This window comes from Tiliqua scincoides, chromosome 9, assembly GCF_035046505.1.
Source record: "Tiliqua scincoides isolate rTilSci1 chromosome 9, rTilSci1.hap2, whole genome shotgun sequence".
In the NCBI taxonomy this organism is placed as follows: domain Eukaryota; kingdom Metazoa; phylum Chordata; class Lepidosauria; order Squamata; family Scincidae; genus Tiliqua; species Tiliqua scincoides.
The window spans coordinates 23,715,674-23,730,332 of NC_089829.1; the positions used below are offsets into that span (position 1 = coordinate 23,715,674).

Here is a 14,659-nt window from a genome sequence, read left to right on the forward strand (position 1 = left end):
AACAGCACCCTACTCCTACTCAACCTCAGGGCCTTCTTCCTTCCAGGGCTCTGGAGTCACTTCCCCAGCCAGCCTCCAGCCCACAGCCAGCCCCTTCTCATACCTGGCTCACTCCTTCTGCCCTTGGCTGCTCCATCCCCCTCTTTCTGGTTCCACCTTTGTTGCCTGGTTGCCCTCTCCCCTTATGCCTCCTCTCTCAGGGGACGGGAAAGCTCCTGCAGGTACTTGCAGAGTGGGCAGGTGTGTCCTGCTCAGCTGGCAGATAGCCCATGCCCTGTCCCATTGAGGCCTTCCCAGCCCCTCCTGGCATGCACCTGATCCTGGGCTCACGAGGCAGGCTGCTCCCTGAGGCTGGCATGCGTGGCCCCAGACCCTGCTTTTGAATATTGCTATAGAACATTGGCTCGCCCTCCCTGAGCTTCAGCATCCCAGCACCTTTTCCCCTGACTCTGCCAAGAGCTGATTCAAACCCCAAATTACACACTTTGAAAGGTAGTGAGATACTCAATAAGTCTTCATTTGGAGCAGAAAGTCCCTCAGCTGGTTGTCTTTTTTTCTTTTTCTTTTGCAAACCCCTCATCTTGTCAATTGTAGGTGAGTCATCAGCTGGGAAGCGTGATGGATCTCTTCACCACCAGCCTCGCGCTGGCAGGGCTGCAGCCTCCCAGTGACAGACAGATCGACGGCATCGACCTTTCACCTGTCATCCTGCAAGGCAAGCTAATTGACAGGTGAGTTATGAGCGCCACTTTTGCAGCTCTCCATCCCCTCCGTGCCTCCTCTGCTTATTGGTGTGGAGCTATATTTGGAGCCTCTTATTTTAAGAACAGGTTGGGTTTTGGAGAGGAATGAGTAGCTGAGGTCTGGAGCCCTGTAGGTTTTGTTTCTTACAACTGTCAGCTTACAACTAAGTGTTTTGAATTTCAACCTTGGGAGAACACAGATAAATAAAATTCCCTCCTACGATTCCTTAACTAGGAGCCATGGTGCATAGAGGAGTTCACATAAGACAACGCAAGGATCTCCCAATGTGCAAAGATGCAGCACACACTTGGATTGTGTTTTTCTTCCATTTGTATGAATTGAGCAGCTAGTTGAGTATCCTAACCCACCGAGGCTGCAATCCTAAACGTATCTTGGACCTAAACATACTTATCCTTCTATCTTGGAGTTGCATTGCCCTTATATCAGTGCTGGAAAGTTGGTTAGCATTGCAGCCCAAGTGAAACATTTATTGGGTAAAATCAGTGACGGGATGTAGGACGATACTGCAAGAGCTCCTGCTATTTTCTGGAGATCCTCCTACAAAAACGAACAAACACCAAGCTCTTCTTAGACGAGTCCACATTGTTGTGTGTGTGTGTGTGTGTGTGTGTACTGAAAGTACAATACCTTAATTGTTGTGGGCAGGAAGGTAAAGGAAACTCCCTTTCTCCCCTCCCTACATGTTTGCAAACCTCCAAATGGCTCAGTCGGGGGTAGCCCTTCAAAAGGTAGATGAAGACAGTTGTTTTCCTAATCATGCCAGCGCATGCACGCTGTCCTTCGGCCTGCTTGCCCGAGCTGCAGGTAAATTCATCCAGCCTTCCCTGGCTCCGTGCTGCAGATCCGGCTTCCTGTGTCCTTCTGAGTCTGCACTGTTCAGGTGCCCTCTTTCTAGCATTTGCAGTCGTCAGACTCTGTGGGAAATTACATGGCCTGGTAGTTCAAGGATTAGCCATCAGCAGCAAGACGACTTGCTTGCGTTTCATTCCCGCTCACGCAAATGCCGGCTCTTGCCTTGATGGACGCTTTAAGAAATGCTAATTGAAAACCTTGCGGCAGGGGCTATTAGACAGCAACCTGTGCCTGACTGATAGCCGCGTTGCCAGCCAGGCTGCCTTAAAGTGTTTGTCTCCCTTATCTTCGCAGCTGCCAAAAGAGCCGCTTGTTTGGACACATTACATTTCTCATGCGGCTGTACATCTCTCTTTGTCCCTCCTTCCCTCTCTCCCTCCCTCCCTCCCTCGCCTCCTCCCTCTCTCAATCAGACCAATATTTTATTACCGTGGCAACGAGATGATGGCCGTGCGGGTCGGACTTTACAAGGCCCATTACTGGACCTGGAGCAATTCCTGGGAGCAGTTCAGCCAGGTAATTGATTCCTCGCGCACGCTTGCCTTTCCCCTCCTGCGGGAAACACACCCACCGCATCCCAGCAGTGAAGCTCACATCACTGACATGTCTGCTTTGCTCCACTCTCCAGTTGTTTTGATCCAAGCCAGTGTTTCCCAAACTGTGGGTCATGACCCACCAGTGGGTAACAAGCCGATTTTGAGTGGGTCATGAAAAGCTTCTGAAATGTTTTTTGAAACTTTGCAAGCACCCTTGCCCAGTTTGCTGAAGAAACTTGCAGCAGTGGGCAATCTGGGCACTGCTCTCGTGGCTGGAATGCTAACCTGTGGGATTCATACCCCCAAATTAAAATGTCACATTTTCCCATTTTCTCTTGTAATTGGCGTGTCATAAATCACATGTGAACCCCGTTTCAGCCTTTTGTCCGCCTGAACGTCCCTAACTGCCCATATTGCTCTCCAGTTAAGCCTTCTGCATCCCCTGGAATGTCTGTAAAGGTTTGGGGGAACAGTCTGTGAACTTCCATTTCTAGGAAGGGTCTAGCAAATGTCTACACACAAGCAGTATATAATGTATCTAACAGCTTCAGGAGCACAGGACCCTGATTATTATTAATGCTTTATTAATTATTATATAAGTTACAATTATATAAGTAACTGTGGGGGAGCTCAGCCCGCCTCTGTACATACACCTGCACCCTGCGGTGGCTGTCAGTTCTTAGTCCTGGCTGCCAACTTTCTTCTTGATGCTGGGAAGCACAGCAGCTAGGACTGGGGAGTCAGCTACTTACAGAAGTGACAGAGATGCTGTGTGGGGCAGTTGTGGGGTGGGAAGGACCAGGACTCCAGGAGACGTTTCGTTGGCAAGCTGAGCAACAGGACTGTACTGGATAATGGGAGGTAAAGGGACAACGAACAGCATTACAGTCATCTGTGAGCTTGGATGGGGGTAGCTTGTAGGGACTACGTTGGGATTCGTCTATGAGCACTTCAGGGCCCATGCTGTGAGATGCAAAATGGTGGCTGAGGGAGTGGATCTAATTGATCCCTGGACTCCAGGGGCCACACACTGGAAGGACCTGCATTACTGTAGACCATGCTGTCAGGAATGACTGGAGAAGCTACAATCTGTCATGCAGTAGAACAATCCCAGGAGCTTTTGCTACCATCTTCGTTGCAGCCCTCTTGAGTGGCAAGACCAGAAACCCACCTTCGCTTTGGAGGACTGTAATCAACCTGCCAGGCTTGCAGTGGGGCCAGTTGTAGAGCTTTGGTTAAGTGCAAGAAGGCATCAGCAAAAGGGAAAACATATTGCCCAGAGCACCTTTGCTCTGCCAAGAAAAGAAAACCACAGGGGTGAATAAATCTTCCCAGGCTCCCCAATCTGGTCTCTACTGGGGGGGGGGGCAGCAGGACAGTGGAGAGGGCATGGACTGGTGCTGTCCCAGGAGGCACCTTTTCTCCTTGCTGTCTTGCTGGCTGCTGCTGTTTCCATCCCCCTCAGTGGCAATACTCGGCCTATCTTGAGTGGGTTGCAAAAGGCTCATCAAGGGTATGCATTGTAGAGTGCCTCTTCTGATCTCCACTCATGAGAAACCCAGTGGTCAGGCACTCTTGTTCTTGGCTCTTCTTCAACCAGTATCTGCTTTCCTCTTTAAGCCTTTCCCTCCTTCCCCCACCCCCCCACCCCCGTCCACCTGTGCCTCCTCTGTTCCTGTTTTCCTGGGATCCTCACCTTCAGCTCTCTAAGAAGGAGGGGATTCTTGGGAGGAGGACTCCTCACTCTGAAACGTGTATATTACACAAAGATGAGCAGTCAGATAAGGGCAGTTGTTTTTCAGATGCTTACATTGCAGCCAATGCGTGCACAACCTTATGTTTGGGAAGAAAAGCAAGAGCACCTACAGCTACCTGTCTGTGTGTGTAGCTGTGATAATGGCACCTGGTTACTTGTTTCCAAGGTCATCCTCTGTTGAGCAGTGGCAGACGAGCAACTAAGAAATGTTTATTCCTTTTTAAGTCTTTGTTTAACTGCTAGTTGATAAAAGTCAGCAATTATACTGTACATCAGAGGGATGATTAAAAATTCATTTGCTTTCCTGCTGATTGTGTCGTCTGTGGTTGATGTGGGTAAAATTGGAGCACAGAATTAGTGGACAGAACGGCCATTAACAGCACATCAAGGTTGCCTGGGTTGAAATGCGTTCACATTCTTCTTCTGGCATTCAGACATTAATTACCACCCTGCTAGCTTTTAATAATAATAATAATAATAATAATTGGGATGCTGAATATTGTTACAGTTTCAAGTGCTGCTGCTTGGAAGCGCTCCTGAGGTTTAATTGCTCCGCCATCTCCTTTCCGTTGCCTCTGGTTTACTTATCAATATTATTGATATTGGGGCAGCCAGAACAACTTTTGCTTGCTGGTTTCACTGCAGAAAAGGAAGTCTCTGAATGCATAAATTGAAGTGACATCAGAAATTCCAGGCATCAGCAGAGCACCCGTTGAATTGCCATCCACTGGAGCTTTGAACTAATGAGAGGAGCTTTTGTCACGGGTAATTGTTGGGTTTCCTCAGTGGCTCGTAATCTGCTGTTCGATTTGGATGCCTTACTAGGCCCAGGGGAATGCAGGCTTTGCTGTTAGCTTCCTGGGAGCCAGAACTGCATCCCAAAAGCTCTTCACGTGCAGAGCTGATCTGCTCCAGGTCAAAACTTAGTGACAAAATGAGTGCACCTTTTGTGCCTCCATGGAATTTAAACCTGTCTAAATGGGTTGAGGTGGGTTAGGTGTGTCTGAACAGCCACTGGAGTTTTTAAATCCCAGACAGGGTCTACAGCCATCTCTTCTTGGCTTGCTTTCCTCCAGGCTGGTGATGAATGAATCAGTTTTGTGAAGCCTCCCAAGGCTGTGGTTATTATTGCAGGTAGAGCTCAGGGGCTTGTACTGCTTCCACATCAGCCATTTAACCTGGAATTGGCATCCTTTGTTCACTCACTTCTTGTGGAGAATCCAGACAGTAGCCTGTTGCATGCTACTATTTTCTAAACTGTCCTTTCTTAAAGATCTGATTTGTGCTGACCTTTTAGCTTTTAAACACAGTTGTAGCACCAACTTGTCTACTTTGGACTGGCATAGCACTGCTTTGGCTTGGGGGGTGCTCTTGGACCTTTGATGAATAGCTTCCTCCTTAAGCCTTCTGATATTTTTTTTACTTCAGTGTTTCTGCCATGCTGAGCATGAAACAATAAATGGGGCAGAAGCTGCAAGGAGGACACTTCTAATTAAAGTTGCAGGAGACCTTTGCTGAATGGGACTTCTGAGTAGGCATTAGAGAAGGACCTTGATCATAAGAACTGTTAAAGTTGGGTAATATTGTGCTATGTCGAATACTTTACAGAACTGCTGTTTTTATTCCACTTCCAGTTGATTGCAGAAAGGCAAGTCAAAAGTGACCTTGTGTAGAAGCTACTTTGGTCAGCTTCCCGTGTGCAGAAAGGCTCTCCTTGACACTGTAGCAGAGTTGGCCCCGTTAAATAAAGGCTGTCATTCTGAATCCTGGTCCAGTGCTTGCTCCTCTCTGCTGATCTTGCTTCGATCCTTGCAGCAATTCTGACTGCTCTTTCTTGTTCCTGAGATTACTCCCATCTCCGTTTGTTTGTTTGAATTCATTCTCCTACCTGTCATGCTTCTGAGTATTTATATTTCTGGTGACAGTGATGTCCCAGAATATAGACTGCTTTTTGCAACCTTAAAGTCATGGGATGTTAGCCAACCCTAGCTGATATCCTTGATCTTTATTATTAAGAAAAAATAGACTTGGTTCCCCTTACGCTACCCCACCACGCACAAACAGGTGCAGCTGCCTTTTGCTGAGTCACATGGGTTCACTAGGTTTCTGTTGTCTGACTTCTAGCAGCTTTCCAGAATATCAGGCAGGGTCGTTTCCAATCTGTTTTCCAGAGATTGTTGTTCTAATGGAGGTACTGTCAAGGATGGAACCTGGGACCTTCTTCATGTAAAGCATGTGCCTCCTACTGAATTTCAGACGTGCAGCTGTCACCGCCCACTCTGCCAAAGATCTTCAACAGCTCATGAATTGTTTTAGCAAGGCCTGCCAAGACTTTGGACTGACAATCAGCCTGAAGAAAACACACGTCATGGTTCAGGATGTGGACTCACCTCCCTGCATTACAATCTCTGCGCATGAACTGGAGGTTGTCCATGACTTTGTGTACCTTGGCTCAACTATCTCCGACACTCTTTCTCTCGATACCGAGCTAAACAAGCGCATCGGTAAAGCAGCTACCACGTTTTCCAGACTCACAAAGAGAGTATGGACCAACAAGAAGCTGACGGAACATACCAAGATCCAGGTCTACAGAGCTTGCGTCTTGAGTACACTTCTGTACTGCAGCGAGTCATGGACTCTTCGCTCACAATAGGAGAGGAAACTGAACATTTTCCACATGCGCTGCCTCCGACGCATCCTCGGCATCACCTGGCAGGACAAAGTTCCAAACAACACAGTCCTGGAACGAGCTGGAATCCCTAGCATGTATGCACTGCTGAAACAGACGCCTGTGTTGGCTTGGTCATGTCGTGAGAATGGGCGATGGCCGGATCTGTGGAGAACTCATGCAGGGAATGCGCCCTACAGGTAGACCACAGCTGCAATACAAGGATATCTGCAAGAGGGATCTGAAGGCCTTAGGAATGGACCTCAACAGGTGGGAAACCTTGGCCTCTGAGCATCCCGCTTGGAGGCAGGCTGTGCAGCATGGCCTCTCCCAGTTTGAAGAGACACTTGCCCAACAGACCGAGGCAAAGAGGCAAAGAAGGAAGGCCCACAGCCAGGGAGACACACCAGGGACAGACTACATTTGCTCCCAGTGTGGAAGGGATTGTCACTCCCGAATTGGTCTCTTCAGCCACACTAGACGCTGTTCCAGAACCACTGTTCAGAGCGTGATACCATAGCCTTCCGAGACTGAAGGATGCCAGTGGCTGAATGGCTGGCAGTTGTCACACTGTCAGACAGTTACTCTTTTTAATCCAGAATAGGCCATTCAGGCTGGCAGAAGCTCTGCAGGGTTCCAAGCAGAAACATAGCCTTTTCCAAGTCCTACAGCCTGAGATTCTTTTAACTGGATGTGCCAAGGATTGAATTTGTGCCAAGCAGGTGTTCCATCACAAAGTGACGTCCCCTTCAGAGGGGCTGCAGTTGCACTACAGGTGGGAAAGCATAACCCACTATAGACCCTGCGGTGCCTCCTTCCAGGTGTAACAGGTGAAGTTGGAGAGGGAGCCTGACACTGTTCCTCAGCTTGAGTCCTCCCATCCCTTGTCTGTTTTCTAGCTAAAACATCCTGGGTGTTCATCTTCCTGCTTGATTATGAATGTAAGTGTTCCTCAGCTAGCACCTGTTTTTCCTCTGAGTGCCAAAAGAAGAAATATAAGACCACTCAACAGGAAATCCGCATTGCAAATGAAAACCTGGCAAAGTCGTTTTGCACCCGTAAGTTCTGCAGGACACTTACATGAGGAATATTTACTTAGCTGCCATCCAGAGGCTGTAAAAGAGCCATAGTGATTTACACATGGTTCTCATCGATGCAGTTTCAAATTGTCATAACACTCAGGAGCTGATGAATGGGTTGTGTTGAGCAGAAGGGAGGTTTAGTGTGTGAGTGTGTGGCAAGGTGCTTGTAAATAACCAAGAGATTTAATATGTTTTATTTTTGAAGGCGTATTTAATTTCAGAACCAGAATAGCCAATAATTCTTTTAAGTATATGTAGACAGACCAAGAAATCATGGACTGCACTGGCAGATCTATTATCTGTTAGAGATGCCTTAGCAACAGGAGATTCTCTGTAGGTTGTTGGGTGGATGAAAGCCGATGGTTACATGTTGCTTTAGCACAGCCATTTTCAACCACTGGTGTGCCATGGATGGTCTGCAGGTGTGCTATGGGAGTAGGGCCACTGGGGGATGCGAGCTCCTGCTGTCAGTGCGGTGTATCTTGTCATTTGTCAAAAAACTGATGGTGTGCCTTGACAGTTTTAGTGCCTTGTCAGTGTGCCATGAGATGCAAATAAGATCTTCTGGGAGATCTCTGAGTGATCTGTTTCTGATCTCTCACAACTGTCCCAGTTGTTTAGCAACAAGATTTTTTTTTCTAAATTAAGGTGAAGGGCAAGGGAGGCAGAAGCCAGCTGTGAATCTGTGGGGAAAAGGCCCATAAGCTCAGTTTTGGCCTTGAAAACAACATTCCTGGGCTGAGTACATGCTCCCCACCACCCTCTTCCCTCCCTGCTGCTGTCCATGCTACTATTTTGCATCTAGCTCTAGTTGGTGAACCTCACGGTCAAAGAGAAAACAAAGTTAAGCCAGGGAACATGAAATCTGCCCCCCACAGCTTAAGGGAAGTGGCGGCTCCCCTCCACCCTATGGCATCTGTGCAAGTTTGCTTCAAATGAACATGACTTCCTAAACAGAAGGTTTGACACATGTGAGGGTCATGCATGCATCTGTTCCACTGCATGTAATTGGGACAGGAAAACACAATCAAATCATAACCCACATTTTTCCTCTGCAATGTCTCTTTCCAGGTGGGGCAGGGACAGGGCCTCTGAGAGGATTTTTATCAGGGTGTACAAAGTTTCTTTTGGGCCCCTTTGCAAAGGGGGAGGGTGGTGATGGGTGAGCAGAATAGGGGGGCAAAGCAGGGTGAGGGGAGGGTAGAGACACCTGGAAAAGTCTTTGAAGCCCAGGTCTACCCACCCATATGACATCAGTAGCATCCCCAGTCATGGTAGTGTCCCCAGCATCCTGTGTGGGCAACAAGTCTGAGTAGATAGGAAAATGTCAGGTCCCAGGAGATTTCTGGGTCCCCTCCTTTGGCTCCTGGGCCTGCCTTCTGACCCTGGGCCCAGGTACAAATTACCCCCTTTACCCCCCTCTCCTAGGCTCTGGGCAGGTACATTCAAGAAGTGAACCGCAAATTCTGCTAAAGCAGCAATTTTCAATCTTTTTCATCTCATGGCACACCGACAAGGCACTAAAATTATGTGGCCCTGCCTCCCCTGCTATGGCGCCAACCCCCTACTGCATGTGCTTCTGCCCTAGGGAAGGAACCAGGGGTGGTTGCAAGGGAAGAGGATGTGTGCCCCTCTCCCCAGCATCTGATTCTAGGCTCTGCTGGTTTTTGCTAAACCTAGACAGCAGAGCAGATGACTGGTCTGTTAACCAACACTCAAGACCTCTGTTAATTATATGGTGTTGGGGAGAGGGCCGACTGAATTCCCAAGGCTTGTGAACCTGCCACCTTGTGCTTTCCTTGAAGAAAATAGGCATGAAGGTGAAAATCCCTTCTCCACCCGCCCATCTGGAAAGCCTTTTCCCCCCTCCCCCGAAGCATTGCTTCTGGGCCCAGACTGTAGCCTCTGGCAGAAGATGTATTTTTCAAAGCCCCTGAGTGGCTTCTATATTATTAGCCCATAACTTCAGCTTCTCCCTAGTGCTGTCAGCTTGGTGTCTTGTTAGCTTTTGGAGGTTTTATTTATTTATCTATCTATGTACCCCAAAGGCCACTGTGCATTTTTTTTAAAGGCTTCTGTGTCCATGTTCATCCAAAAAGCCCTATTGTTTTAACGTAAAATGCCAAAGGGACTCTTCCCCCCCCCATGCTGCAGTCTTCTCAGTTTGCCCTTCTCGTCTGACACACAGCAATCGATCGCACCTTTTTAGCAAGGGAGGGGCTTGAGTGGTGTGAAGTCAAGTAGAACCTCACATAATGACATTTGATTGTGGTCCTCTGAGCATGTGGGTTAGTCATCGATCGCTTCTGCTTGAGAGCTGATGGAGACTTTCTGGCCTGCCCCTCTCTCCTCCGATCCCTTCCAGGTAGTCAAGGTATGAGGAGTGAGTTTTGTTCAGCAGTACTGGTGCAGCTGCAGTCCAACAGAAACAGAAGCGGCAGCAGCAGCAGCAGCAACAACATGGTGGGTGGTTCATTCTGACAGCAAAGGCTTTTGCTGGGATCTCTCCCCTGATGATGCCAATGAAACAAACCTCTCTTCCCATGTGGTACCACTAGCCAAAGAGCTGAGATGGTTCCCATGCTGGAGATTCCTAGAAGAGAGCAAACAACCTGCTTTTTCAACCAATTTTGTTTTCCAGCAGGTCAGTCCTTTTGTGCACTGGAATGAGGAAGCCTTGACCCGAGGACAGGGGGATCCCTGTGTTGGTCAGGCGGCTATAGCATAATCCACAGTTGCTCATCAGGTCACAACAATCTGGGATAGTGCCCAGGTGACGGATTGCCAAAGGCCGTTTGTTAACACACACACACAGTGACTCCACTGCTTGGCAGAGAGCCTAACTGGCAACCTCCTGCTGTTTTGCCTCCTGTTTGCATTGGCGGAGCATCTGTGGCCCATTTGCTGTGGAAATTGATGCCCAAACAGAGCAGCTAGAGTGCACTACGGCCAAAGTTGGGAGGGGGGAGAGCAGTACCAAGCTGGGTTCATGGGAAGCAGAACCTGGCAGAAGCAGCACCTGAAGAAAACTGGGAGGGGGGTTTGCAGGGGAGGGTTTACACTCCCTGACACTTGGGGTTACTATGTGTGCTCAGAATAGCAAAGTTTGCAAACTCCTAGCATTGAAAATCACCAGGTGATTAAAAGCAGGCAGCTGGACAGGGTGGTGGAGTAGAATGGGGATTTCCATGCCTGTTTCTGAAGGGAACATTCCTTGTGTGTTTTGGATCCCTCCCAAGTAGGAGCAGTGGGTTGGATATGGGTAGGGGCTGTCGCTCCTCCCATTGCTTCGGCATTCTTCTTCAAAAGACGGTGGCTTCTCTGCTTGAAGGAAGGTGTACGGTGCAAGAGGACCTACACCCCTCCTCGAGTCTGGAGTAGCAACCAGTTCTTTTTTTTATACTGAGAGTAAATGAGACTCCTCACCAATACAGAGCATGCAAATGTAATACAGGAAGCTTCCATCCTTTTCCTGCTCTTGGCCCACCCTGCCTTCAAGTGCAATGGGATGGGCCAAGGGGAAAGAGGTAGATTGCAAGGGGAGCAGTAGCGGTGGAGGAACAGGGGCTTTTTCCTGCTCTGCATGTGCATCCTCGCTCTCTGTTGACAGGTGGGAAAGATGAGGCAGCCACGTGTGTGGATAGTTTCCATAGTGTGTGGATGTGCAGTGTTGCTTTGTGGCCTCTCCAGCTGTGGTCTCAGTCTTCCAGAGGTGGGTCTGCTCTAGCAGCCAGTTCTGGCATTGTAGTTAGAACACCACAGTGCATATTTATTTGTGTAAAAGATGTCTGTCCCATTCAGGATGTGCCCATGAGACTGAACGCACTGTCTTGCTGTTAGGAGAGAAATCTGGACGCATTGAGAGTCCAGATGCAGCAGCCACAGTGCTGTGCTGTCTTCCCTTGGCTGGCAGTGGCCGCTGCAGCTGGTTGCCTGGTGGCAGTTTCTGCCTGCCGTAGGTGACCAGGTGAGTGCCTAATGACAAGGCTCTATTGACAGGAGAATCCAAGGGTGCTTTGTAAACAGAACGGATGCTTGGAGAATAAATTCTTACCTCAAACGAAAACATTTACACTAGAGGAGCGCTGTACTAATTAGCGGGCTCTTAATTAAACAGCCTTTTTGATTTGCATCCAAATGACAATTTGTATGTTATGTCTTGGCTTTGATTAGCTGTTGTTGTCGCCGCCTTCTTTTCTTTAATAGTTCTGAAGTCCCCCTTTGCACCAACACACAGGCAGGCTTCGCTCTGGCACAGCAGAAGGTGAAAAGGTCAATTACCTCCATGTCCATTTAAAATCCATTACGGGTTGCCTGCTGCAGCTTATCAAGCACCTCTCTCTCTCTCTTTATTTTTCCAGCCACTGGTTCAGGAATCTATAGCTCTGTGCAGGTAAATGGGATTTCATGGGCTTCTAACCTTTCTTACTTTATTGAAAAGCAGAATATTAACTGCTCCACTGACCAGCCTGTCCATTAAAGACACACAGGATATTTTTAGAAAATTGTTTGCCAATCAAATCCCCTTCAACATCCCTGGAGAGCATTTCAGCTTAGCGATCGTTCTATGCACAAATAGTGCAGCTGCACACAACCCCCTCCCATCACACACACACACACACACACACACACACACACTTTAAATGGTTGTTGTCATGCCGGCCTGAGAATTCTGTGGGGACTGGTAAAGAGGAGGGAGGCTTCCACTCACATGGTCTGGGCTGGCTGTCAGCCTGATGAGAGGAGGTGGAGGAAGGTCTTGGGTCCTATGGAGAGGGGTCTGTTGTCTCGCCACGCTGTCCTGAGGCCCCTGCTGCTCCCTCTGCAGTTTTGGTCTGACCCCTTAACACCCTTTGGCTGTTCTACTGTTCTGGAACATGGGGCAGTCCAAGAGTAATGAGAGGGTTGATAGCTCCTCCATCTTTTCAACAGATGTGCTTTATTGACAGGAATTCCAGTTTGCTTTAGTTATACACACACCCAGGGAGTGGTTGTTATTCCAGATTAACAAGGAGTTCAGGGCATCCTTGAGTGTATGTTTATTAAAGGCACCTTGTAAATAATGCGGGAGGATTCTTGTGGGAGACATTATCACTTGAGTAAGAGGCATCTGCGCATGCATCAGCATGGGGTACATGCAGAAGGCCCCACATTTTGTCCCCCGGAATCTCCTCCGACAAAGGCTGAGAAAGACCCCTGATAAAACTGGAGTTCTTCTGCCAGTCAAGATGGACCAAGGGACTCACTAGTACAAGGCCGTATCATGATGGGACACATCATGCCTCTCCAGACCAAAGCAGAGAGGAAAGCTGGGGGTACGGCAGAGAAGAAGACTTCCCGTCCTCCAGTTTGTCCAGCCAAGTGGGTGTGGAGGGGAGATTCTGAGAATTCTGCTTGTTGCCATATTTTCAGTGGGTCTTTTGAAAGCTTCAGATAGTGAAGTTTGACAACTGTGTGGTTTATGTGTTTCCACATTTCTTAATCGAACCCCTTGACTGTTTCTGTTTGAATGGAACCTGTTGTGGATGTGCCACCTCCTCCAGCCCTGCAGGACCCTGCCTGGCCTCCCACCAGCCCTTGTGATGGTGACAGACCTTCTTCTTTTCCACACAGGGCATTGACTTCTGCCCCGGGCAGAATGTTTCTGGAGTGACCACCCATGATCAAGAGGAGCACACCAAGCTTCCACTGCTTTTCCACTTGGGAAGGGACCCTGGAGAAAAGTATCCTCTCAGGTGAGTCAAGCCTGAGCATGTGCATGCGTGTGACAGAGAGCTGCATTCATTTCTGTCCCACTGGCAAGACAGAATACTAACTTGGGAGCATCACAAATCTCCTCTTCAGCAGTGCCTAGCTGTGTAACAGCATTGGCACCTTTCAGAACCAATGGGGATCAGGGAAACTGTGAATAAAGTAAGGGCTCGTCAGATCAAACTGTCTGAAAGAGTTATGACCAGACTGTCAAGCCGGTGAAGTGAGCCAACTAAATCAAATGTATGAAGCTGCCTTCTACTAAGCCAGATCCTGGGCCGCCTGGCTGCGCTGGCTGGCAGTGGCTCTCTGGCTTTTCCAACGAGGGTCTCTCCCAGCCCTTCCTGGTGGGGCTGCCAGGAAGAGACCCTGGAACTCTTTGCAGATGGAGCAGGACAGCTCCCTCCCTGAGCTGCAGCCCCTTCCCAGATTAACACCATGGCTACAGATCAAGGGGACTTTGCCCTGAGGTCAAAAGCAAAGCAACTGCCTCCTGGTGTGTTTCTGGTGCCATTAAGAGTGGCACTGCTGGGAGATGCTGATCTGACCCATGGGATGCAAACCAGCAAGTAGCCTCTGTGCACACCCTCTTGAGATTAACAGCAGCACCAGCATGCCCGTGGTTTGAACCTCCTTCCACTGAAGCAGCCCTGGAGTTCCTGTGGGCAGTACTCGAGGCTCGTCTGAAAGACAGTTATTCCAAGGAGACCAAGGTGAACACTTCCTGTGTTCTTGGACACCAGGGAGCCTCCACATAGGTGCACAGAAGAAGGATCCAGAGAAGTACCTGCCCCCCCAATCCTGCCAATATCTTTTCACCACTTTGCTTTTGTCTACTTTTTTCTTTTTCTTCCTTGAGGGGAAGGAGACTGAGCACCTCTCCTGTCCTTGTGGGGACCTGCCCAGTTGAGGCTTTCCTCCCCCTATGGGGGAAGAATAGCATGGTGTATATACTTCATAACATTTTGAACCTGGTTTTGTGCGCCTTAATGCAATGAAAATAATTTTCCCCTCTTAGATCATGAGCAGGGTCTGGAAATCTTGAGATCTGAAAACATAATATGTACATATCTTTTGGTTTCAGAGCTCTTCAGACATGTTACCATCATATTTCAGAGTGCTATCTCTGTAACCTTAAGGGCTTCTCCTTTCCCCCTCCTTTCCTCCCTCCAAAGCTTGTGCAGGCATGCCATGTGCTTCTTTACCAGTGAGTAGAGTTTCCCCAAGGATGATTCATAGAGTCCCTTCT

General features: G+C 48.7%; 1 protein-coding gene across 2 annotated transcripts in view; it reads left to right on the forward strand.

Moving 5' to 3' along the window:
- GALNS (galactosamine (N-acetyl)-6-sulfatase) overlaps nt 1-14,659 on the forward strand; it is a 52,930-nt gene that overhangs the window by 24,431 nt on the left and 13,840 nt on the right. For both annotated transcript variants that reach the window (XM_066637011.1, XM_066637012.1), the window contains exons 10-12: nt 595-731; nt 2,031-2,133; nt 13,273-13,394. In XM_066637011.1, coding sequence (XP_066493108.1) covers nt 595-731; nt 2,031-2,133; nt 13,273-13,394 — 362 coding nt within the window. The remainder of the gene's footprint in view (nt 1-594; nt 732-2,030; nt 2,134-13,272; nt 13,395-14,659) is intronic.